The sequence below is a fragment of the Micropterus dolomieu genome, linkage group LG23 (genome assembly GCF_021292245.1).
Source record: "Micropterus dolomieu isolate WLL.071019.BEF.003 ecotype Adirondacks linkage group LG23, ASM2129224v1, whole genome shotgun sequence".
Taxonomy (NCBI): domain Eukaryota; kingdom Metazoa; phylum Chordata; class Actinopteri; order Centrarchiformes; family Centrarchidae; genus Micropterus; species Micropterus dolomieu.
In genome coordinates, this window is record NC_060172.1 from 23,750,608 (window position 1) to 23,773,622 (window position 23,015).

General features: G+C 39.4%; 1 protein-coding gene across 2 annotated transcripts in view; it reads right to left on the reverse strand.

The window, feature by feature from the left end:
* lrch2 (leucine-rich repeats and calponin homology (CH) domain containing 2) overlaps positions 1-23,015 on the reverse strand; it is a 36,608-nt gene that overhangs the window by 7,593 nt on the left and 6,000 nt on the right. Inside the window, exons 2-20 of one of the 2 annotated variants that reach the window (XM_046041016.1) lie at positions 19,876-20,020; positions 19,485-19,611; positions 19,288-19,393; positions 18,158-18,294; positions 17,267-17,397; positions 16,934-17,021; positions 15,545-15,641; positions 15,323-15,420; positions 15,125-15,192; positions 14,257-14,361; positions 13,722-13,790; positions 12,926-12,988; positions 12,100-12,148; positions 11,848-11,988; positions 11,106-11,156; positions 10,957-11,020; positions 8,712-8,824; positions 365-502; positions 42-119 (exon numbers count right to left, since the gene is read on the reverse strand). In XM_046041016.1, the coding sequence (XP_045896972.1) occupies positions 42-119; positions 365-502; positions 8,712-8,824; positions 10,957-11,020; positions 11,106-11,156; positions 11,848-11,988; positions 12,100-12,148; positions 12,926-12,988; positions 13,722-13,790; positions 14,257-14,361; positions 15,125-15,192; positions 15,323-15,420; positions 15,545-15,641; positions 16,934-17,021; positions 17,267-17,397; positions 18,158-18,294; positions 19,288-19,393; positions 19,485-19,611; positions 19,876-20,020 (1,868 nt within the window). Of the gene's footprint in view, positions 1-41; positions 120-364; positions 503-7,625; positions 7,764-8,711; positions 8,825-10,956; positions 11,021-11,105; positions 11,157-11,847; positions 11,989-12,099; positions 12,149-12,925; positions 12,989-13,721; positions 13,791-14,256; positions 14,362-15,124; positions 15,193-15,322; positions 15,421-15,544; positions 15,642-16,933; positions 17,022-17,266; positions 17,398-18,157; positions 18,295-19,287; positions 19,394-19,484; positions 19,612-19,875; positions 20,021-23,015 lie in introns of those variants that run through there. The other variant, XM_046041015.1, reaches the window with a different exon arrangement.

Sequence of the window (23,015 nt, forward strand, 5' to 3'; positions counted from 1 at the left end):
TTGTAAGTAACACATGAATGATGAATAGTTATTATTATTACCTGAGGGACACCCATCTTCTTACAGGCATCCAAGAAGTTCTCCACATTCCTACGGCATTTAGCCATGCTAAGCTTTGGCTGGAGGCCAGAATATAAGTCATGTTAGAAAAAAGCAGAACAAACAACAATATTTCATAAAGCTGTAAGGTTATGTAGGTTTTGTAGGCAATAATGCATATAACTTCATCTAATTATTAAATTCACATAAAATGATAAGCTCATTTATTAGGCTATCACATAGTGGTATTTTTAAGAATCTATAATTCTATGGCATTTGTGATTTAAAATGAAAAAGATTCTTTTTGGAGTTTCAGTGTGCTTACCACTGCAGGGGACGGTACATGGATGCTGGCAACAGAGCGAGGACAAATGTGATTGGCTAAATGGCAAAGGACAACCCCGTCCATCAGAGCAGCTCCAACATCTTCTGGCAACAACACCTTCAGTCTGGACTCAATATTCTGCAAATATAATAACAATGGCCTGATGACAGAACTGCCGTCTAACAAAAAAAGCATATTCTTGTAGAAAAAAAAGAGACATATTTAATTATTTTTATAACATTATTTACATTAAGTCTCCTCTCCAGACACATTCCTGTCCTTTATTTACCAGGAGGGTCCACAAAAGGAAGGCTATACAATGTGAGAAAATCTTAGTTTAAAAGCCTAATGTTGTCAGCTCAACAAAAAGACTTCAAAACTTAAAACAGATAAGAAAACTATGGTCTATTTATTGACTTTTTAATTGGCTATTGGCTCAGTTATAATCATGTGGCCCGAGTATGGAACTTTGGTCACGTGACAACCGTTCAAAGGTGTCTGGTCTCTGGCGTTGAATGTGGATGGCGTCCTTGGTCTTTCTCTAGCTGTTCACTGACCTTTGACCCCTTCACAGTTGATGCTGTGACCGGTTGGGTCTTTATTCAAAGACAGCTCATGTTGTCTCATGTTCCAGTACTCTTTTAGTCTTACTTAGCTCTAAAGGCATCTAAGGGCATGTGATGATAACTGGGCTATCCCTATGACAACTGAGAAAAACTCTCCTATATATACACACTATAAAAAAGCTCATACATACATGTTATGAATACTTTTTTTTTTTGGCAAACTACCGTTTCTGACATTTATACTCAACACATCATACTTACTGGATCAGGAACAATCTATATTTAAGCCATAGGCCAATGAGGGAAACACAACGGTAAAATCCTGTTAATATTAATAGACTGTTGCATTACTGCTCTTTAGCCTTGTGTTGTTTTGGTGCTGAATGGAGAGCTCCGTTTTTTTTTTTAAATATTTACTAATGCCAATAAAGTGTTTTCATTGTTTACAGAGGTGGTATTATGCTTTTTGGCTTTTCCCCTCTCCTTTATTGAGTTATATACCTTTTTTGTGCATGTAATAGGTTTGCAAAGTGAAAAAGCCCAAAGTCCAGCCCAAAGGGACTTCCCATCTCCCACAGAAAGCTCTGCTCTGAATCGCTTGAAAACAGCTCGTTTGTAGTCCAGTCCTTCACTTCCTTTACTTGTGACATCACAATGAAAACGCGTCATGAAGCTTGCCAAGCGGCTAGCGGGGTCAGGCACGCCCTCAAACCAAGCTAGTCTGAGTGGAGGCCCTTTGGCTCGACTCGCCTTTGTTTGGTTTTCCATTGTAGAAATGTTGCACCTGTACCTGCTTCCAGGTACTTCTTGTTCGTATCACCTCACCTCTGTCGAGGATCCAAGCGAGCTGAGGGATACTATAATGTGAAGTGAAAACATGACAGACTGCTGATTGGTCAGAGAGAATATTCACTATTCACTCCATCATCATTGCGTGCGCCAGACAGAGACCAGCAACAGAAAGTTTTATATTTTACAGTTTTCGTGTGGAATTTCATCACTAAATCTACTTCTGAGAAGTTTTTTGAGGTGAGAAATCAGCTGTGTAGAAGTGATGGCGGAACAAAAATGTGCTTGAATATTGTCGGAGTTAAGGAGCTCCGCAAGTGGCTGAGGGTGATGCCTGTGCCAACCCGCGGGAGGAGCGTGTGAGGCCGGCCACCCGCCCGCTCACAGAGCCCTCTGCTCCCGCCGTCACACAGACCGCTGCAGCAACAACGGCGAGGAAAACACAGCTGGAAGGTTTTCATACCGCTTATCTGTCTTTACATTCTGAGGAATGTTGAAACGTTTTAACTTAAAAAAGAGAAAGCTGTGTGGATCGCTGGTGTGTGTGTCGCATTGATTATTATGTCGCGGCAGTTGTGTGTGGCGTCGCTATGATGACCAGCTACATACTATCTCTGGGTACTGTCTGCAATGGAAAACGGAGCAGGGCCGAGTAGAGTCGAGTCTATCGATTTGCGCTATGGTAGCATTTTTCGGCAAGGCAGCATAGATCGTCAGAACACCGGCAACAGCTCAACGTTTAGTCCTACAAGACGATGCAACTCCGACTCTGTTTGGGCCTGGAAATTCACAATCACAACCTGTAAGTATGCTTTATTGGTTGTGAATTATATTTAAAATAAACACGGCAATGTAACTTCACAGACTGTTCAAGTGCGGAGTTGTTGTAAACGCTGGCTAACACAGCTAAAGTTATAGCTATAATGCTAATGTTACATGTGAAAGCTTTGATTTGGATCACACTACCTTGTTTCTTACGACCTGCCCTTCTCTGCTTCTGATTGGCTAGTAGTCCTTACCTGGGAACTGCGCGTGTGCAACTCCCAACACAGATTTTGTATAAGTAAGATGCATCACTCTGTAGCTCAAGAGCGGAGCGTACAACACATAGGGTGAAAAGAGGAGCTGCAGCAATGTGCAATATGAGGAAAAATACGGTGTTTTTTGAAAATTAAACCATGTAAACCTGTTCTGGTACAACCCCTAATTAAGATTTTGAACCGAAAATTAGCATAATACCACCACTTTAAACTTTTACTGAAGACTCACCGTTTTACTTTCTCTCTTTATCCTCCTGGCTATAGTCTCTGTTCCTCTGTGTGTGCCTGATAAAATTGTGCTCTCGTTAATACAATTTTCTCTGCTGCAATGATGATAAATCAAGTGCAGCAGCTGTTTGTTTCCATTTTCCACCTCTAAATGGTAATGCTATAAAACATATTGCCTGAGCCCAAACAAAGGTGTGAAGATTCCCCCTCCCAACCTTATTGTGACCCTTTAGTAAATATGGAGCATAATTTGATTATTCCAAAAGAAGGGCTGCAAATAAACATCACTCCATTGTATAAAATATTTTTGGAGCAAAAGATACATCAAACCTCAGATAACCTGAGGTAAGCCGTCAAATTCCCTGACTGTCAGATGCATGATGAAGACATTTGGCGGGATTTTCATATGTTTCGCAGTAGCCAAAGGCATAACAGAATTATGATAAATGTGTCTTAACATCTTCTTCAACAGTACATACCACAGGTTGTAATTCATCACGGTAGGTGTTGCAATATTGAATATTTGAATCTGTGCACAGTATCTGTCCAAATAGAAAGCCTTTGTTCTTTTACATGAGGGTTGGTTGGCACCATCATCAGCAAATAAATGGTCCTGCAGCTAGTTTAGTCCAATGAATACATCTTGATTTATCTCATAGTGTTTGACATTGTGATCCCCTCAACAAATCTTGGTACTGAGGGTAATCATTTCAGATGGATTTTTTTTTAAGTTAATGGTACCTCTCTGTGATGTTTGAGGTGGTGTTTATATAAAATTCTTCCTTGCTCTCCCAATAAAGAGGTTTGTTGTGCTCTCATCATTGCCTAATGGTGTTTTCTATGAAACTCTGGTCCATGCATGCTGTTTCTTTTCTGAAACCTTCTTGACCTCAATTGTAGTGTTCATTCAGAGCACTTTCCCGAGATGAGAAAGTAGTGCAGTTTCTCACCAGCTTTGACAATGATTTTATTGAGATTCAAAGTTCATTCTTAACCTTGAAACGACTCATCCCAGTCAACGACTGTTTTCAAAGTCTTTTAAGACAACATGGATGATCCATAAACCTTGAAATATTCAGAAAAAATGGAAATGAAATGACTTGTCAACATACGCTCAACGCCCCCTTTTTTAGGTACACCTGTTCAATTGCTTGTTGACACAAATAGCTAATCATGGCAGCAACTCAATGCATTTAGGCGTGTAGACATAGTCAAGACAACTTGCTGAGGTCCAAACAGAGCATCAGAATGGGGAGGGAATGGGATTTAAGTGAATTTGAACGTTGTGTGGTTGTTGGTGCCAACCCGGGTGGTCTTAGTATTTTGGAAACTGCTGATCTAATGGGATTTTCATGCACAACTGTCTGAATGGTCCGAATAAGAGAAAATATCCAGTGAGCGGCAGTTGTGTGGATGAAAATGCCTTGTTGATGTCAGAGGTCAGAGGAGAATGGGCAGACTGGTTTGAGATGACAGAAAGGCAGTAGATCTCTATCTAATAGAGCACCTTTGGGATGTGGTGGAACGGGAGATTCACTTCATGGTTGTGCAGACGACAAATCTGCAGCAACTGCATGATGCTATCATGTCAATATAGACCAAAGTCTCTGAGGAATGTTTCCAACACCTTGTTGAAAGTATGCCACAAAGAATTAAGGCAGTATTGAAGGCAAAAGGGGGTCCAACCCAGTACTAGTAAGGTGAGTGTAGAATGTGGCCAACTCCTTATATTGTAAAAAGAAGTACATTGAGGGTTTGCTATTAAAGGGAAAGTTTACTCTATTGTCAGTAGAGATGCTCACATGTCTCTGAGCTAGAGTCCAAGTCAAGTCTCAAGTCTCTGAGCTAGAGTCCAAGTCAAGTCTCAAGTCTCTGAGCTAGAATCCAAGTCAAGTCTCAGGTCTCTCGTGGTTATAATGAATGTTGTATCACCTGCTGCATTCAATCCAGGCTGCTTATAAAACTGCATAGCTATAAGGAATTCTGTAACTGTAACCTGTTTTTCACTTACAGAGCACAACTATGTAATGTGCAATGCAATTAATGACAGCTTATTAACTACTGTAAGTCAACACACCCCCCAGACTCTTAAACCCAGTGTAAAACTAACTAAATAAAACTGTAACGTTACATGATCAACATTAAACCTGTAAGTTTTTCACTTACTCAGCACAACCATGTATCCTAATTTACAATGCCTCTACAACTAATGAGAGCTTATTAACTACTGTAAGTCAACACCCCCGCAGACTCTCAAACCCATTGTAATGTTATAACTAAATAAAACTGTAACGATGCATGAACAACGATAAACCTGTGACCTGTTTGCAGCCAACGGTAATAATTAACGTGATGGCAGCCAGCGGGACGTAAATGATTACGTTAATCGGTCACCACAATCTTGGTAAGTAAACAAACCCTCATTCATCTTTTCATAACGAACGACAGTCGGAGTTAACCTCCTGTAGGTCGTAGCTAATAAGCTTATAAATCTATAATCTAATACTGTTGTTTTTTGTGAACAGTAGGCTACTATGTAGGGTATTATGTAATACCTAAATGTTTGTGATGTTGTGCTGTGTCTCGGTGTTGTACAAAATGTTGTTGTGGAGACTGGTTTTGCTGTGTTTTCTGTTGTACCTAATGATGTTGTTGTGATTGGTTTATTATTGTTGCTTGGTTATTTGTTTGATCCTGCTATCTGACCCTGTCTTGACTACGTTTCACTTGTAAAACAGGTTTTAACCTCAATGTGACTTTCCTAGTTAAATAAAGGTTAAGAAGAGCTAAAGCAAGAAGCGAACGTTAGATGGCCAATGCTGAGCTAAACATTTTCACTAACCTATTTTGCATTCAGCACTTCTTTGTTTGGGTCTTGTATGAAGTTTTAAAGCCAAAGTTTATGATGAATGGCTCAGCAGCTGCCGGTGTTTGTTGTCCTCTCTCACGTGTGTCCGCGCGCAGCTGGCACTACGTGTTACGTAGGCAGGTTATAGGTAACGCAGGGAGGGGAATAACAGCATGCTCATTAGACGTTTCCTAAAAATAAACATTGTTCAACAGTCCCGCACCTCGAGTCCAAGTCAAGTCTGAAGTCTTTTGAGGACAACTCTCAAGTCGAGTCTGAAGTCAGTGTGTGTGCGACTTAAGTTGGACTCAAGTTGGAGACTCGGACTCGAGTCCACCAACTGTTTGTGAAAAGTCTTTGTCATTAACTGGATGATCTCATACTTCAATGCAAAACACTGATATCTCCGTGGGTTGCAACTTTCTCTGCCTAAAGCATTCTTTGGTCTCCTCTATCACATGACCTCACATCTCTATCCTTGTTCTTCTAGACAATCTGCATCACCTTAGAATTGTTTCAAGTTGTTTTCCTTTCCTATCTTCTTTGTTTTCCTGTGGTTTTAGGCCAAGAATAAGCTCTTTTCACATAGTAAAGGCCTGTCTGACTATCTGTACTGACATCTTGCAAGCTTGTTGGAAAAACACCCGTCTCTGCAGCGTGACAGCAATCAGTCAAGTCAGGCTGGAGTTGTCCCATTTGTTTATATGACAGTGCTGTCAAAGGAAGGATAGCATTTAATTTTTGTTCACTGTATAAGGCTGAAGTTGGTTTTTCATTTGTGTCTTCTAGGGTCGACCACGAATAGTCTTTTTTTGCGCTTTTTTTCAACAAGGCAGCATATATAGTCAGAACATCTGTGTTCTGGCTATATATACGTAGCGCTAATCGATAGCAGAGTCTATTGATTCCCTCTGCCCTATCAAAAAATGCTACCTTGTGTGTTCTCATTTCCAATCCCATAAAGGTACAACTCTCACAGTCTTCTCTATTATAACATCATAATTTTTTATTTCAGGGGTAGCGTATTCTGATATTCTAATATCCCCTATCAAATAATGCTCCCACTACAGAATCATTTTATATTGCACCACTACTCACTCCATGTTTACTGTAAGACATGCTTCTTCTGCAGCTGAAGCAGTAAGACAGAAGAAAATAGTGATAAGATAAGGAAGGTTTCATTGGCTGGCTTTTTAGCTATATTAGATGCATTCAGGTGCAAGTGCAATAGTTTACTACAATTCAATTGATCGACAGGTGGCGGTAATGTACCAGCATATGAAGCAATGTGACAGCAAAGACAATGAAGACGAAGCCTGAAAGCTAGTAAAAACGTATGTAAACAATTACAATACTAAAAACTGCGGCTTTGCATATGTTTTATGAGGAAGGAAATGCACCCAACATGTTTGTTAGACCACACACACACACACACACTGGGTTTTAGTGAGTTACACAGAATGTAAACATGGCTCTTTTGTTTATTTACAAGAATACTGCATATGGGCCCTGTAAAAACTGCAAAGTTTGGTTCTACAAACAATGTACAGTCAAAGGGAATTGAAGTGGTGACTCATCTGTTACGAGTGACTCCAGACAGGATCAAATACATGGTGACAGGTGAATTTGAAGGAAACAAATCACCAACACCACACAAGAATGGGAATTGTGCATGTTCACACAAGAGCAATTCTGAAATAGATTTATTGAAACACTTGGGGTGATGTGCGATTCTGAAGAAATCCAATACCATGACAAACACTATAATGTAGAGCGAACAAGGACAAAGCAGGAAATGTAACTAACGTTAGCCAGGCTGTCGGTTAGCAACTGTCACTACAGTGCTAACATCCAGAGAGGACGAGATGGTCCCAGAGCTAGCACAACAGCTCCAGACAGCGACACTCACAACAGCATGTCTTGGCAAACTAGAAAGTAAGTTGAATGTCAGTGGGCAAGTAATTAAATGTTACCCAACACAATCATGGCTGGAACGGCTGGCATGATGCTGTGTGGCTCAGCTCGAGTCACTTTGTTTGTTTCCCTTTTACAGAGCCAGGGCTGTGTGAAACATCAGATTTTCTATTCAGTGCACACACAGAACAGACAGCTAGAGATTTGTTGAAATTGAAAATAAGACATCTAAACTTTAAATCATTTTCAGTTATCATCCTGTCATTCGTGTGAACACACTGAAAATAAGAGCCTTTTTCAAAACATATCCTCCTAGACATGGCAGCCCAACAAGTTGTTTTTCTGTGTGTGTTACATTATTAGTAGCAAGTACTCGTCTTAGAAACTACTAGGGGTGCTGATGGAACAGTGGATAAGACGCCTGCCTTTGGTGTGAGAGACCCGGGTTTAATCCCCCATTGTGACCCATCCACTGTTGTGTCCCTGAGCAAGACACTTAACCCCTAGTTGCCCCAGAGGCATGCAGCCTCTTTCATATATAGCAATTGTTAGTCGAACTAGTAGTAAAATATAGCTCTAGGCTACTACTACAAAAACAGAAGGAATTTGGTAGCTCTCTCCTTTAAAAGAAAAGAACAACCACTACACGGTGATGATGCATCATGGTCAGGCAGCAAGTGAAAGCTGAGAAATGTGAGAAATTCTGAGAAATGTTTCACTATGCAAAACATACTCTACTGCATAGGCCTAACACAATGAGATGAGTCAATAGGGTTGATACAGAGTGACTCAACTTCTTAGAAACCAAATGCAATTGTGACACACACAATCCCTCTGGTCATTTGATTTAGTCATAACTTCACACACCAGGACAAAAACAGGATCTAGCATGTTTTGGCGTGTGAGTGAGTCAATGCTTTGTGTAAAATGCAAAGGCATAAACAAGCCATGAGGGTCCTGACCTGCCGTAAGAGTCCTATCTGTTCCATTTCCTCTCTCAAGTGCTCCATCTTCCTCCTCATAGTGAAACTGGGGTCTGTTGACATGTACTCCTGACGACTTCCTCTGGTGAACGCTGAAATAATAAATTAAGTACATTGTTCTGAGTTCCAGATAACAGACAGAGAGATACAAATAAAATCCTAGAAACAGCTACTACTGACTATCCTAGCAGTTCAACCACAGACCACTAAAGTCTGCTTCGATTTAGTGTGATAAGTGATACCCACACTCTACTCCCACTGTGCAGAAAGTCTGCCAAACTAAATATACTTTAAAGGGCCAATGCTGAGAAATCATATCATATTGATTTCTGATAACAAAGCATGCAAAACACAAAAAAAGACCTTATAAAATATGATATATACACATACAAATTCAAATAATTATACGATTAATCAATTAGTCAATCATCTGAAAATTTTAACAATTTTAATAACTGATTAAATAAGGAAAAAATGCTAAACATTTCAAGGCTTAAGCTTCTCAAAAGTGAGAATACGCTGCTTTTTCTCGTCTTAAACTACAGTAAACTGAATACATTTGGGATTTGACTTGTTGGTCAGCTAGAACAAGCAATTTCAAGGTCACTTTGGTTCTTGGTACCTGTGACAGCAGGTCTCACTATTTCTGAAATTTTATACACAATCAATTGAAAATAATCAGCCATCCCTAATGAAAATTGCAGTTAGTCGCAGGTTCTATATAAAAGAATTCAAAATTAGCTGTACGTCAACCAGCTACGAAAGTAAAATACTGCATCAATCAATCAATCAAATTTTATTTATAGAGCACAGAAAAATAAACAAAAGACACTAAATACATAGCTCACATGACGCATAAAATACAAGTGAAAACAATAACAACTATACAATAAAACAATAGTTCAGTTATCAATGGCCATGGAAAAGAGGTGGGTTTTAAGAAGAGACTTAAAAACAGACAGTGAAGATGCCTCTCTAATGTGCAGGGGTAGATTGTTCCACAGTTTAGGAGCTGCTCAGCAAAAGGTCAGTCCCCTTTGAGCTTGCACTTTGTTTTTGGCGCACTTAGTAGCAGTTGATTGGCTGACCTGAGAGAACATGTGGGTCTATAGGGATGTAGCAGCTCAGAGATGTAGGGTGGGGCAAGACCATTAAGAAATTTAAGAGCAAAAAGAATCTTAAAATGGATTCTATAATGTACAGGCAGCCAGTGGAGTGAGGCTAAAATGGGGGAAATGTGCTGGTGTTTACGTGTTCCAGTTAAGAGATGTGCAGCTGCATTTTGTACCATCTGGAGATGAGCAATAGAGGACCCAGTGACCCCCATGTACAGTAATCCAACCGAGTGGTAACAAAGGCGTGGATTACTGTACAGGTACATCTGGCATCCCATTTTAGCATTTTGCAGAGAAACACAGATAGAGTTGTTTCCTATTAATTTTACAAGCACGGACCAAGTAAAGTGACAAAGTGACAATGAAAAGTGTGTGTGTGTGTGTGTGTGTGTGTGTGTGTGTGTATATATATATCAGTACATTTTCCTATTTATACTTACATACTTTTACTTTAATTTTAATTAAATAAATTATCTAAATACACCGCTGTTGTTTCATAAATCATGATAAAATCATGTTTCAATGATTATGAAAATGTATACTGAGCCAAGATTCATTAGTGCTCCCAAACAATCCTCAATCCTGTTGTACCTTGCCCTTTACTGCTAATGCACTGATATAGAACAGATTGACAGTTCCCTAGAAACCTTTCCCACTTCCAGAGAAAGAAAGCTCAGACTCCACCTAAGATATTTTGGCTTCACGTGAAGAGGAAAGTCGTGTCAGCTCAACAGCTATGGGCCATGGTTTACAATGGAGCACTGTGTCGGTGTTTATACAGCCACACCAAATATGGACTCGTTCAGCAAATCCCATTGATTTGAAAGTAAGAGACTGTTTTCTACTCACTGATAAAACAAACGCATGGGGAGAGAATATTTTTTTCAAAAATGTTATTTTCAAATATGTTTTGCTATTTACCCATTTTCTATTTTTACCTACGCTTCTAAATTGATCAGATCACAAGAGCTTATATCCTTTCTAGTACCTATTTCTTTATTATCTTCAGGTTGGTTCAAGTTCCATGATTATAACTGCATTAAAAAGAAAAAACACTGAGCCAAAAAGTTAACACAATAGAGGCCATACAATAAGCACTTGTGTATTACCTGATCTTGGCTTTAGTCCAAACACTGTCAGAGTGGTGCTGAAGTCAGTGCTGCGCAAGCCCTCCTGGAGACAACACATTCGTTACAATCAGAAGGCATTGTTATAGCACTGAAAGATGTTTTGAGGTGATAAGATTTTTCACACCAACCTCACAGTCGTCATTCCCACTGGGATTTTTCCGAGCACTCTGACACTTGTACTGCCAGGAAAGAAAAAACACGTTATTTTAATGATGAAATGTTATTCCATATCTATTCTTGGTCTCCGGTTAGACAGGTGTTCAACTATAGACGCAAACTTGAGGAGACTTGTTGTTCACTATTTTTTTCACTGCATTATCTTTTTATACCTGATAAATTCTGCTGTGTGGGTTGTGTGAATAAACAAAATAAGGGAATGGAGTTTGTGGTGCTCAAAGACCTGAAAAAACTCAACAGCAGTGTGTATTTCCATAGACAATGTCCCAGTTACTCAAGAGAATCCACAGACCTCATTGGAACAAACAAAGAAGTTTTCATGGGGTCCCTTGAAAACTTTGTCCTCAATGAGCTCTGTGGATTGTCCGTATTGTCTGGATACATGTTTCTGTTAAGTTTTTCAAATGTAACGTGCATTTAGTTCTCTGAACACAATCAAAAATCCCATTAATTTCCATAAACTGTGGTATGAAATTTGACAAAACTGACATTTAACAGATGGATATCTCAAAAACTGAAAACAAAATGAAAACATGTACAGATTGGTACGAATAGAGGTAAGACAGATACACACAAGTAATCAGAATTTGTCTTCAGGCAACTAATGAAATGTGTTCTGCAGAGTTTCCATTTAACCAACCATGAATTTGGTAACTGCTGTTATGGGGAGACAAGCACACGCTCATACTGTACCTTCAGATAATCTTTTCTCAGGTACTTGTTTCTCCTGCGATCTTCATTCTGATTAAGGACAGGTGGGACTTCAGGCCACTTTGGCTCTGAATCTGACTGATCTGCCTTCAGGCTGCCATCAAATGAGCAGGAAGAGGAAGGCTGTAAATGCAGACAGTTAAAATTCAAATCATTCTCTGCATCTGCCAGACATCACACGAGAAATAGGAGGCAAGGGATGACAATTTTTAAACATCACATATCAGTTTGTACCTGTCCGCTCAGCACTGATGCTCCACTACTTCCTTCATCCAGAGAGGCACTATAATAAAGACACAAGCTGCATCAAATGACTGTATCTGCGTCTACATACATATGTAAATAAATACTGTATGCTGTATACACTGGAAATATACACTGCTACATACAAGTGGAGGAGGGCAGACTAATTGTACATGACTCATACGACAAGCCTGGCCCAGATCACTTGTGAATTTCGTTTGTGCCTAAGAAAATTCTAAACACAAGGAAATTGGCAAATCTCACAAGTTTTCTGGAGTATGTGACTGATTAGAATCAGAAGTTCAGCACTAAATGCCCTGTGATTAACCTGGAAAGTGGTTTTAAAAAGCAAGTTAACCTTTAATGCTGAAATGATTAGTCCATAAAGTCATTTATCAAGCAGAAATAATTAATTAATTAATATTTATACAACTAATCAATTGTGAAAATAATTCTAATTTCAACTCTGTCAAACGTCAGCTTTCTAGCTGCATTTGGCCATAATGTTAGGATCTAATGTAGTCTATTATATCAAGTGAAATATTTGCTTCTAAATTTGATGTTTTCCTTTTGTGTACATTTTGTGCAGTTGGAAACGAGCCACAATGTATTTTGAAAAAATATATAATTCCTCCAAAATTATTTTTCATTGTCTTTGGACACGTAACGTTTTTATCAATCAGCAGAGATAAATTATAAAGTATCTAACATAACAATTGTTGAGGGCATGTGGTCATTACCACATGCCCTCTACAAGGGCTCCACTGTAAATGTGTGCTTGTTGTCAGCGTGACTGAACATGTTGTAAAGTACATACCTACGAGCGGTCTGTGGAGGGGGCCTCGGTTTGCTGCTGGAGCTTCCAGAGTGACTTAGGAATCTGCAGAGGGAAACAGATGCAGTTGCAACAGTCACTCAGCAGGAAACATGCCCGTCTAGACGACGTAATTATGCGATGGCGGATATTACTGATGTGACCTGCCGTGATGAAACTACAATCTTCTGAAGATGGACTACAAAAATTGCATCTGCATCTAGGGGTTAAGCACAACTGTTTATTTTTTGTTTTTATTATAAGTAAACAGCTGCTACTGCCAACACTGCAATTTCCCTTTGGGGATAAATAAAGTACCCATCACTCTCTCCCCAACTGAGTGGTGACTCATGTGACATAGTGCAGACAGATTGTTAGTGGTATTTACAAATAGAAAAAAAATCTGGGCTGAGTCAAATTCAATGGAAATTTCTACAATCGAGCAACAAAAGGAGATTCATCTGCACAATAGATGAACTGTATTTATGCGTCTGTTTATAGACTAATCCTCATTTAAGCTTTTATCAAAGTTTGCATAAACTAGCTCACTTTTTCGTGAGCTAGTTTCACTTCTGATGGAAACATTTTTTCATAAATTCAATCATAGAAACAGCTGTCCACATACTCATTCATATGGGACAAGACAAAACTAATGAGGCCTGTTAGGGAATGTATGTTGAGGTAGATACAGAAACACACCAGAGGCCTGCTGCGTTAGCGTGTTAGACATGATAAGTGGTTATCTACCCAGTGTGACATACAAACTGTCTATACATGATGCTAAAGAAAGTGCATTTACCTGTGTGCCCGGCCAGTCACTCTCCGTCGATGAATAAGACTCTCTGCTCTGCAAATTAAGGACCGCCGTCTGAAAGCCATAAATCAAATGTAAAAAGACGATCAGGGAAAGGACAAGAATCGCCAGAGAGTAAGTGGAGTGATTCTGATAAGAATCTGATTTACAGAGGTGAAAGAGATAAATTGGTGATGATGGAGTGATATTTGGGGATGTATGGAAAATGTGGATATTGAGAAACAAATAATGAATCTACAAACATAGGGGTGATGAGATGATCTTGTCACAAGTTGTACAGTTCTACAATGTCAGCTTACATAACAGGAAACAATCTTGCATCTAAGCTGTTAGCCTGACCTGGCAGCAGCACAAATGTGTATACTGTATATGTTACGTGATGAGGAATAAAGAGAAAGTAACAGAAGAAAGAGGTGGATATGGATATGAAATGAGGATCTAAACTTATGGCAGTGCAGTGTTTCAGTGAGTATGGGATGGCTGTTGTTACATTACTAGAAGAAAAAGGAGAGTCACACACCTATTCTGCTGCTCCTGCTGCAAAAGCTGAACAGCAATCTTCCTTAGATCCAGCACTTCCTTCAGCTCATCATCCTCTTCCTCAACTAGCTGCTCCTTATCAGACCTGGGAAAAGTTCCAAATCAAAGTTATCATCATCCGAAACTGTACACAGCTTAGCCATTTTCAACTCATGAGGTGAAACATTATGCCATAATCTGGCACAAATTAGCAAAAGCGAAGAGAGCACTCATTATCACTGAAGCCTCAGCACAGCTGTCAAAACACAAAAGCCTCTATGACATTGTGTGTATATAAACAAAATGATCTAATCCATCATCTTTTTGAACACAAATTTATTTGTCCTTGAGGCCATGTAAAGTAAATCAAGGCTGCACATAATTTTCTAACATTGTACAGTTAAAAACAGCAAAATATTTGCAGATGTTTTAAACTGACAGACTGCACAAAGGGTATTTTCTTGTGTTTATGGTCCACACATGATCATCAAACAGACCACCCACTTCAGTAACATTACACTTTAGATTTAGATGTTAGATAAGTACGGAAGCTGAGGCAAACTTCTCAGCTTACTGCTAGTGATGACAGGAACTAGTTCATTGGTTCAGCTCCATCAGTGTAGTTGACTGATGAGCTGTCAACAACCATTACCCAAGTGGTTGCTCAGTTATGTGGGCGGTAGAATACAGAATGCGTGAGTGGCTTTTTTTTGTCTTGTTTTTATTGTAAAATTATTCAGGTTAATAACAACTGGTCAACTCGTCCATTACTTTTCTGTAGCCACTGTGATCAGGGTACAGGATGTTCCATTACAACTCAAGCTAACACAAGTTGTTTGTTTGATTGCTGTGTTGAACAATGCACTCACCCAGACTCCTCTTTCCAGCTGTCTTTATCTTTGCTTTGGTAAGACATGTTAAGAACTTTCTCCAGTTCCTGAAATACACGCAGACACACACACACCATGTCCTTTTAATTACTTTTTGTTATGTTGGTATAGATAGATAGATAGATAGATAGATAGATAGATAGATAGATAGATAGATAGATAGATAGATAGGTATACCTTTATACAAGACACATGACAGCTCTGCTGCCCATCACACTCTGACAGAGCAGGATCCTCGTCCGGGTTGGGCTCTATAAAGTCATAGAGATCCTGATCTGATAGAGGGAGGAAGCATCCGCGTTCATCACATAAACTGTCATATTTTAGGCACTTCATTCAACAACCCCGAGTCTCTGTTATTGCTGTCAACGAGAATATGTGATACTTATTTTCGGTAACCTTTGCAAGAGTCCATTTTGGAGAGGAGCAAGAGAGCATCAGCACGGGCTGTCTCTGAAACCTGAGAGTGCAGGCTGACTGTGTCATCGTCTGAAGGCTGCGGGAGAAGAAAAGAATGAGGAGTGAACTTTGAAAGTTTGGTTCAAATGGGTTTGTGTGCTGGTCTTTGCACCTGCATTTAATTATTACTTTTAATTACTTTTTTAAATATTTACATAGAAATGTTTGCACATAATTGTCATTTTAAATTGAGATATTGAGTGAATGATTGTGCATCAACTGCAGAATCTGCATCACAAGTTCACCTGATTCACCCTATACTTCATCTGCATGATCTTTCATGTTGCCTTTCTAACCTTGTGCGGTAAACAGTCAATTATCTTTACATATTAATCACTATTTATATTGCTCATCAATATTGAGTTGAGAGTAGGGTTGGGTATCATCCTATCATTCTATCCTGTAGGATTTTGCAGTACACTGTACACCGATAAGCAGAATATAATTTTAATTTCTTAATGATTCATTTGGAGTTGGAATATTGGAACCAGTTCTAATGTGGAACTGACTCTTGACGCCCAACCCTAGTTGACAGTTATAGCTACACCCCAAGGTATCTAGGCAGACATATCTGTGTGATATCTTTGACTGAATAGAATCTCTAATGATGTCTGCTGTCTCAAGAATAACGACATCTGTTCTCTTCTCACGCAATACTTTGTCTCAGCAGCAGCAGGTGGCTACCTGTGACTGGAGCAGAGGTGGACTCCCACGCACGTGTGTTTTGAAGTTGTGGAATTCCACAACAACTTCAATCTTTCCACCAGTCACTCCCTAGGAGCTTCCCAACTCAGTCAATTGCTCCGATCACATTCTTTCTATTAGTCAACTACCCCAGTGCCCAGTTAGCATTCAATTCTTGCCAGATATTCTACTGCCAAGGTGCATTACCTATCTAGCCATTTTTCGTCTATTCTGCCCACCTTTTCTTATGGTCCTCAGCCTGTTTTTTTTACCTCTGCTTTGGTCTCTTTGGATTTGTCTGCTTGCTGTATCTGCCTAATTTTGTATCACCAATTGCAAGGCTGTCTTATCCTTTTTTTTCTGGAGAGTCTGCTAGAGCTATTGTCTGAACCAGAACCCACATTTCCATTTGTTAGATTAACTATATATCATGAAAATCGGACAAACCAACTAAAAAGAATAATTACTAGCTAGCATCAGCAGTGTTTACATTGCTTAACAGAGTATAAGAAAGATAATTCCACACAGTGTACTTTGAGATTCATGAATTTAGAAATGTTGCATTCAGTTAAGTAGTAAAACATGATAACGTGTTTATCATGCATTGGCAATGCCATCAGTAAATCTTGTATTTTGAATTCTGACCTCAGTTGTAGACAGCCTCTTGTCACCATTGTCACTACCAATTCCAGAGTCAGGCCCGTGATTCTTATTGGGATAAAAATCTTCCATGCTGAAAATATGCAAAACAAACTGCACATTAGAGCTCTCTTTTTGTGACAGATAATAATAGATAGATAAAATCCAATTTGCAACTGCAGTATAATGAACAGTTTGCAGAGTGTGCTAAACATAAGTCTTCATCACAGGGAGCAGGTGTATGTTCAAATAATGTGTTAAATGGAACAGAAATTATACAAAAGTAGGTGCACTGTGTGTCATGCCATGATGAAACAATAACAATAAATGTGTCAGCACCTATCTGTAAGCGGCTGTGGGATGCAACGTTTTCCAAGGGACGGGAGGTCCAGGGTGTCCGGCTTCTTGTCCATCCTACACGCCTGGATGTTCAGGTACTTGAAGATGTGAACTTTGCCCTTGAGACAAATCTGAAACATACACATGAATACAAGGTGTCTCTAGAGTCAGAGTTGTTGTAACCACTAGAAAGTTGGATGTTCATTTATCCACTAGACAGAGCAATTGTACCATGTTCATTGTGTGTGTGGGATATGTATGGGGTTAAATCGATGTCAATATCATTGTAATACACTATGAGTCACAAATACAATTTGAAAACACAAAACACACATTTTAAATCCACAAACAAACGCTCCATGATCCACAAATATGAAACACGATCTACAAAATAGATTAAAAATTGACAAACAATCACAAATTACAGTTTCTACAAATACAGTCTAACTTGTATTTTTAAACCACTGTTTCAAGACATGTCTATGAAGATTCTCAGTCATCCAGGTCATAGTTATCCAACGAGGGTTAAAATGAAGGGCAACTGGACTTGGTTGAAGATCTTCAACCAAGTCCAGTTGCCCTTCATTTTAACCCTCGTTGGTTTCAAGACATGCGTACATTTGCTGTGCAATGCTCAGTATTCAATTGTCAAATCTGTGTGTGGTCACAGTGTATTTGTGGATCGCTTCGTATTTAGACTGTTTTTGTTTGGAAACTGTCATGGTCAAAGTGCATTTACAATGACAGTGACATTGATTTACCCCTATAGACATGATAACTGGTCAACTCAATCACATACAGGAAACCCATAAAATCCATTTATGCTGCATGTTGACACCATAATATACTTGACCTCCACAAAATGTGCGTTCATAATATGAATTCACGTACCTGTGCGGGTGGAGACTGCATAGGATTGTTGTCTAGAATGATGTGCTGCAGCTGCCTGAGTTTCCTGTAGGCTGCAGGAATCTCTGTGATCTTATTGCAGGAAAAGTCAAGTCGGATGAGAGGCAGGTCAGCTAACTCTGGAAGTACAGACAAAGTGGAGTCCATAAAAAAGAGCTTCATAAACACCTTTTGTTGAATGTGATGCTCAGCTTTCAACATGCAAGGGGGAACTTGTGTGGTACATGTATTGGGTTAAATCGATGTCTATATCATTGTAATACACTATGATTGGAATACACATTGTAATACACTTGTATTTGCTGGTGGGTTAGAGCTAATCAGCGCACTGTATCGCCCTAAAAACTGAGCCAATTTGTCATTGGTCTTATTTAGTAGTAGGAACTCTATCTAAATTGATGCCGGGGGGGCTAATGACTCAAGCTCCGAAAATATTAGATCCCACAATTCCCACAATGCAACTTGTGAGCAACTTTACTTTAGATTCTCATTGCCTGGTGAACGTCCACATCTCTGAAGCTATTTGTAATGCAGATGTTTTCAGTAAAAATGTGTCTCTATGCTCCTTTCTCCAACTTAAGGGTTTGATCATGTCAAACTAACGCTAATAATTTAACTCACTCTAATTCAAATAAATGCAGCAAATGGGAAAAGGTATAGACAACTGCCTTTATGTCAGCTTCATAAGAGACTTCAACCTTGGGATATTCATATGAACTAAACACACTTGCTGACCAACGAAGGTGCCCATAGTCATGTCGACACATAAACCTTAGCATACTAATAAGATATAAACAAAATCAGAGGCAGCAGGGTTTGTTGTGTTTTGTTTGTGATTGTATAAGCATGGCATTATGATCATTCCTTCCTTCGCACCCGTTTTAGACAGCATTGCTTAATACATGTTTCTCATCTTCATCACAGCTGCACAAAAGGTAATATGATAGCTAACACAAAGCAAACACTGCAGAATTGTAATTCTTGGCTATGAAAGGACTTTTAATGTTGCCAAAACTGTCACTCTAAACAAATCTTAACACCTCTCCCTCATCTGCAGCTGCCACTACCCAATTAGCCTGAAAAATAAAACACCCATAGAGTTAGGGACTTACCCTCAGGCAGCATGTGAAGACAATTCTTCCTGATGTTGAGTTCTCGTAAGGCTTGAAGCCTCCCCACCTGAGCTGGCAGCACCTGGATCTCATTACAGCTCACGTCCTGCAAGGGGAGCCAAAGTGTAGGAAATGGGATTACTATGGCAGTACAACATGCACAAGTTCATACGCACTGACACATACACACTGCTCACCAATTCCATCAACTCTTTGGCCTTGCCAATCTCCTCAGGGATGGACACAAGCTTGTTGTTGCTCACAAGCAGGACTTTGAGGGGGAGGCTGAACAAGTATTTTGGCAAAACTGACAGGAGATTTCGGCTGTAGAGAAAGACAAAACATTGACCTACATATGAAATAGTACACAGAGGATGTAACATTGAGTATCTGGTCACTGGGAATTGAGTTTCAGCAAAAGAGGAAATGCCTCTCCTTCATGTAAGCATGTTTACCGTGTTAGATTTCAGAAAGGGGAATGAGCACTTCTTGAGAGACATAAAGCTGAACACTTAAATACATTCACTTTTGTTGTATATAATGAGACACAGGAACCAAACTTAAAGTATAGTCTTAGCAATAACCCACCTGATGTCAAGATAAGTCAGCATCTGCAGATTGATAATGGCTTCAGGGATGCACTTGATGCAGTTGTGATAGAGGTTGAGCGACTCAAGGGGTGCGAATAGACATACTTCTGGGGGGATTTCTGTGAGGCGATTCTTCGACAAATCTGCAAGGAGGAACAGGAGCTGATGAAATATGTACAATTTGAACATACGGGTGACATACATATTATAATATTTTCAAGATCTGGGCACCGTCCATAATGTTTGCTTTAGCATGAGGCCATAGACTTGAAAGATAATCAATTCGTGTCGGTGAAGGAGCGGTGTGCAGTGCACCTCTTCATCGAACACTGGTCTAAGATTACACCACAGTCTTGGGCCTCAATGGCTTGAGTGCTACTGGCAGTGTAATATCTCAGTATTTCCAATATTGATCTCACTGGGAGTGGCACAGTAATGGCTTTAGATTTGTATGATTGGTGGAAAGTGTTAGAACTCACTCCAAATTGTTTCTTTTTGTTGAAAAATCAGTTGCATGCAACATAAGCTAACCACCAAATGGTTATTTTAAAAAAGGGAGTTTTGGGCTGCTTCTTGTAGAGTGGTAGGATTTCTATGCCACGGTCTAGTTTGGAATAATTCATATAAATTAAGCTCTTGTACAGGATTTATCATTCTGAGCTTGATCATTCCGAGTCTTTTATTGATGGCTTATATGATGCCCAAATTATATTACTGCATCTGCAGATGTAATATGGAAATGTAATATATTGACATAAACATAATATAAATGCAATCTAATGTGTGTGTAATATATATATATATATATATATATATATACACACACACACACAGTGAGGAAAATAAGTATTTGAACACCCTGCTATTTAGCAAGTTCTCCCACTTAGAAATCACGGAGGGGTCTGAAATTGTCATCGTAGGTACATGTCCACTGTGAGAGACATAATCTAAAAAATCCAGAAATCACAATGTATGATTTTTTAACTATTTATTTGTATGATACAGCTGCAAATAAGTATTTGAACACCTGAGAAAATCAATGTTAATATTTGGTATAGTAGCCTTTGTTTGCAATTACAGAGGTCAAACGTTTCCTGTAGTTTTTCACCAAGTTTGCACACACTGCAGGACGGATTTTGGCCCACTCCTCCACACAGATCTTCTCTAGATCAGTCAGGTTTCTGGGCTGTCGCTGAGAAACACGGAGTTTGAGCTCCCTCCAAAGATTCTCTATTGGGTTTAGGTCTGGAGACTGGCTAGGCCACGCCAGAACCTTGATATGCTTCTTACAGAGCCACTCCTTGGTTATCCTGGCTGTGTGCTTCAGGTCATTGTCATGTTGGAAGACCCGGTCTCGACCCATCTTCAATGCTCTAACTGAGGGAAGGAGGTTGTTCATCATACATTGTGATTTCTGGATTTTTTTAGATTATGTCTCTCACAGTGGACATGTACCTACGATGACAATTTCAGACCCCTCCATGATTTCTAAGTGGGAGAACTTGCAAAATAGCAGGGTGTTCAAATACTTATTTTCCTCACTGTATATATACATACATACATACATACATACGTGTGTGTGTGTGTGTGTGTGTGTGTGTGTGTGTGTGTGTGTGTGTGTGTGTGTGTGTGTGTGTGTGTGTGTGTGTGTGTGTGTGTGTGTGTGTGTGTATATATATATATTTTTTTTTTCATATATTGTAGAGTCTACAACCATGCTAACGGCTCTGTGAGGCTGTACTTTTACACAGTGGTACTCTGAACTAAATGTTAATGCTAGCATGGAAACACACTGACAATGACAACATGCTGTTTGGCAGGTATAATGCTTACCATGTTCACCATCTTAGTTTAGCATGTTAGCATGCTAACATATGCTAATTAGCACTAAACACATTGCACAGCTGAGGCTAATGGGAATGTCATTAGTTTTGCAGGTTAGTTTTGCAGTTAATATGGGATATTTCAGTCCTACAGACAAACAATCTGACATTGCCGTCTCTAGAGACTATTGCATTTTTGTGCCATTTGTGAAAAAAACATAAAAAAAATGAGGCATCCATGTTTATATATTTAAAAATATTTTTTAAATATAATGACAATATATTTGCTGCAAAATCACAGCCTTATCAGCCAAGAATGAATGTAAACCCTGCTCCAGCCGATGAATATGAGCACAAGACTCTAATATGTATCTGCCTCTCACGATAAAATATTTAGACACTCACTTGGATATGTAGGCAGATACTGATGGTCAAGCTCATCACTCTACCATCTGTCTACATTCAGCACTTTATTATACACATACATCATGTACTAATTTTTACCATATATAATCAACCATACTAATGTTCACTCTGGTCTACATTTTATGCATGCCTTTGGATCATGCACAAAGCCTGAGTATCCCTCAAGGTTGCTGAATCACTCAAACAGCCCAAGACATTTCCATGCACACATGCATGCAATCCACACATCTTTATCTCTCTCTCTTTGTGTTTTTCATCAAAAAAACTCTTACACAAACAGTGTCCATTTAAACAGGAAACATGAGGATACATGGGGACCTATGAGAAAAGTACATGTAAGGACGACTCTTACTGATAAGACTTCACCTTCAGACACATTGATTCAGTAGATCAAATCGGTGTGTGTGTGTGTGTGTGTGTGTGTGTGTGTGTGTGTGTGTGTGTGTGTGTGTGTGTGTGTGTGTGTGTGTGTGTGTGTGTGTGTGTGTGTGTGAACAATCCTGTCTGAATTATCTCCAGGTGACATGATGATTACTTCATGAGGAGCTACACAGCCACAGATAAAAACATTTTAATTTATTCCATCTCACCTAACTGAAATGCCACATCCATACTGAAGGAAAAGCAAACATTCCTGCACCTCCATCCCCCTAATGCATGTAGCTACCACCCTTTATTAAACAATGAAGCTACTGTCTGGGCTTTACTGAAAGCAGTTAGTGATAAAGAGGTTTCTGTTTGTTTCTGAGGTTTCCTTTAATCCCTGCTCCCTGAGGTTACAAGACATCATGAGGAGAGCAAAACTGTTTTGGTGCCTTTGAACAGGCTTTCTGATAAGCCTTAAATGACCAACAATAGACCAGACAGGACCTCGTTCTGTAGCTATGGT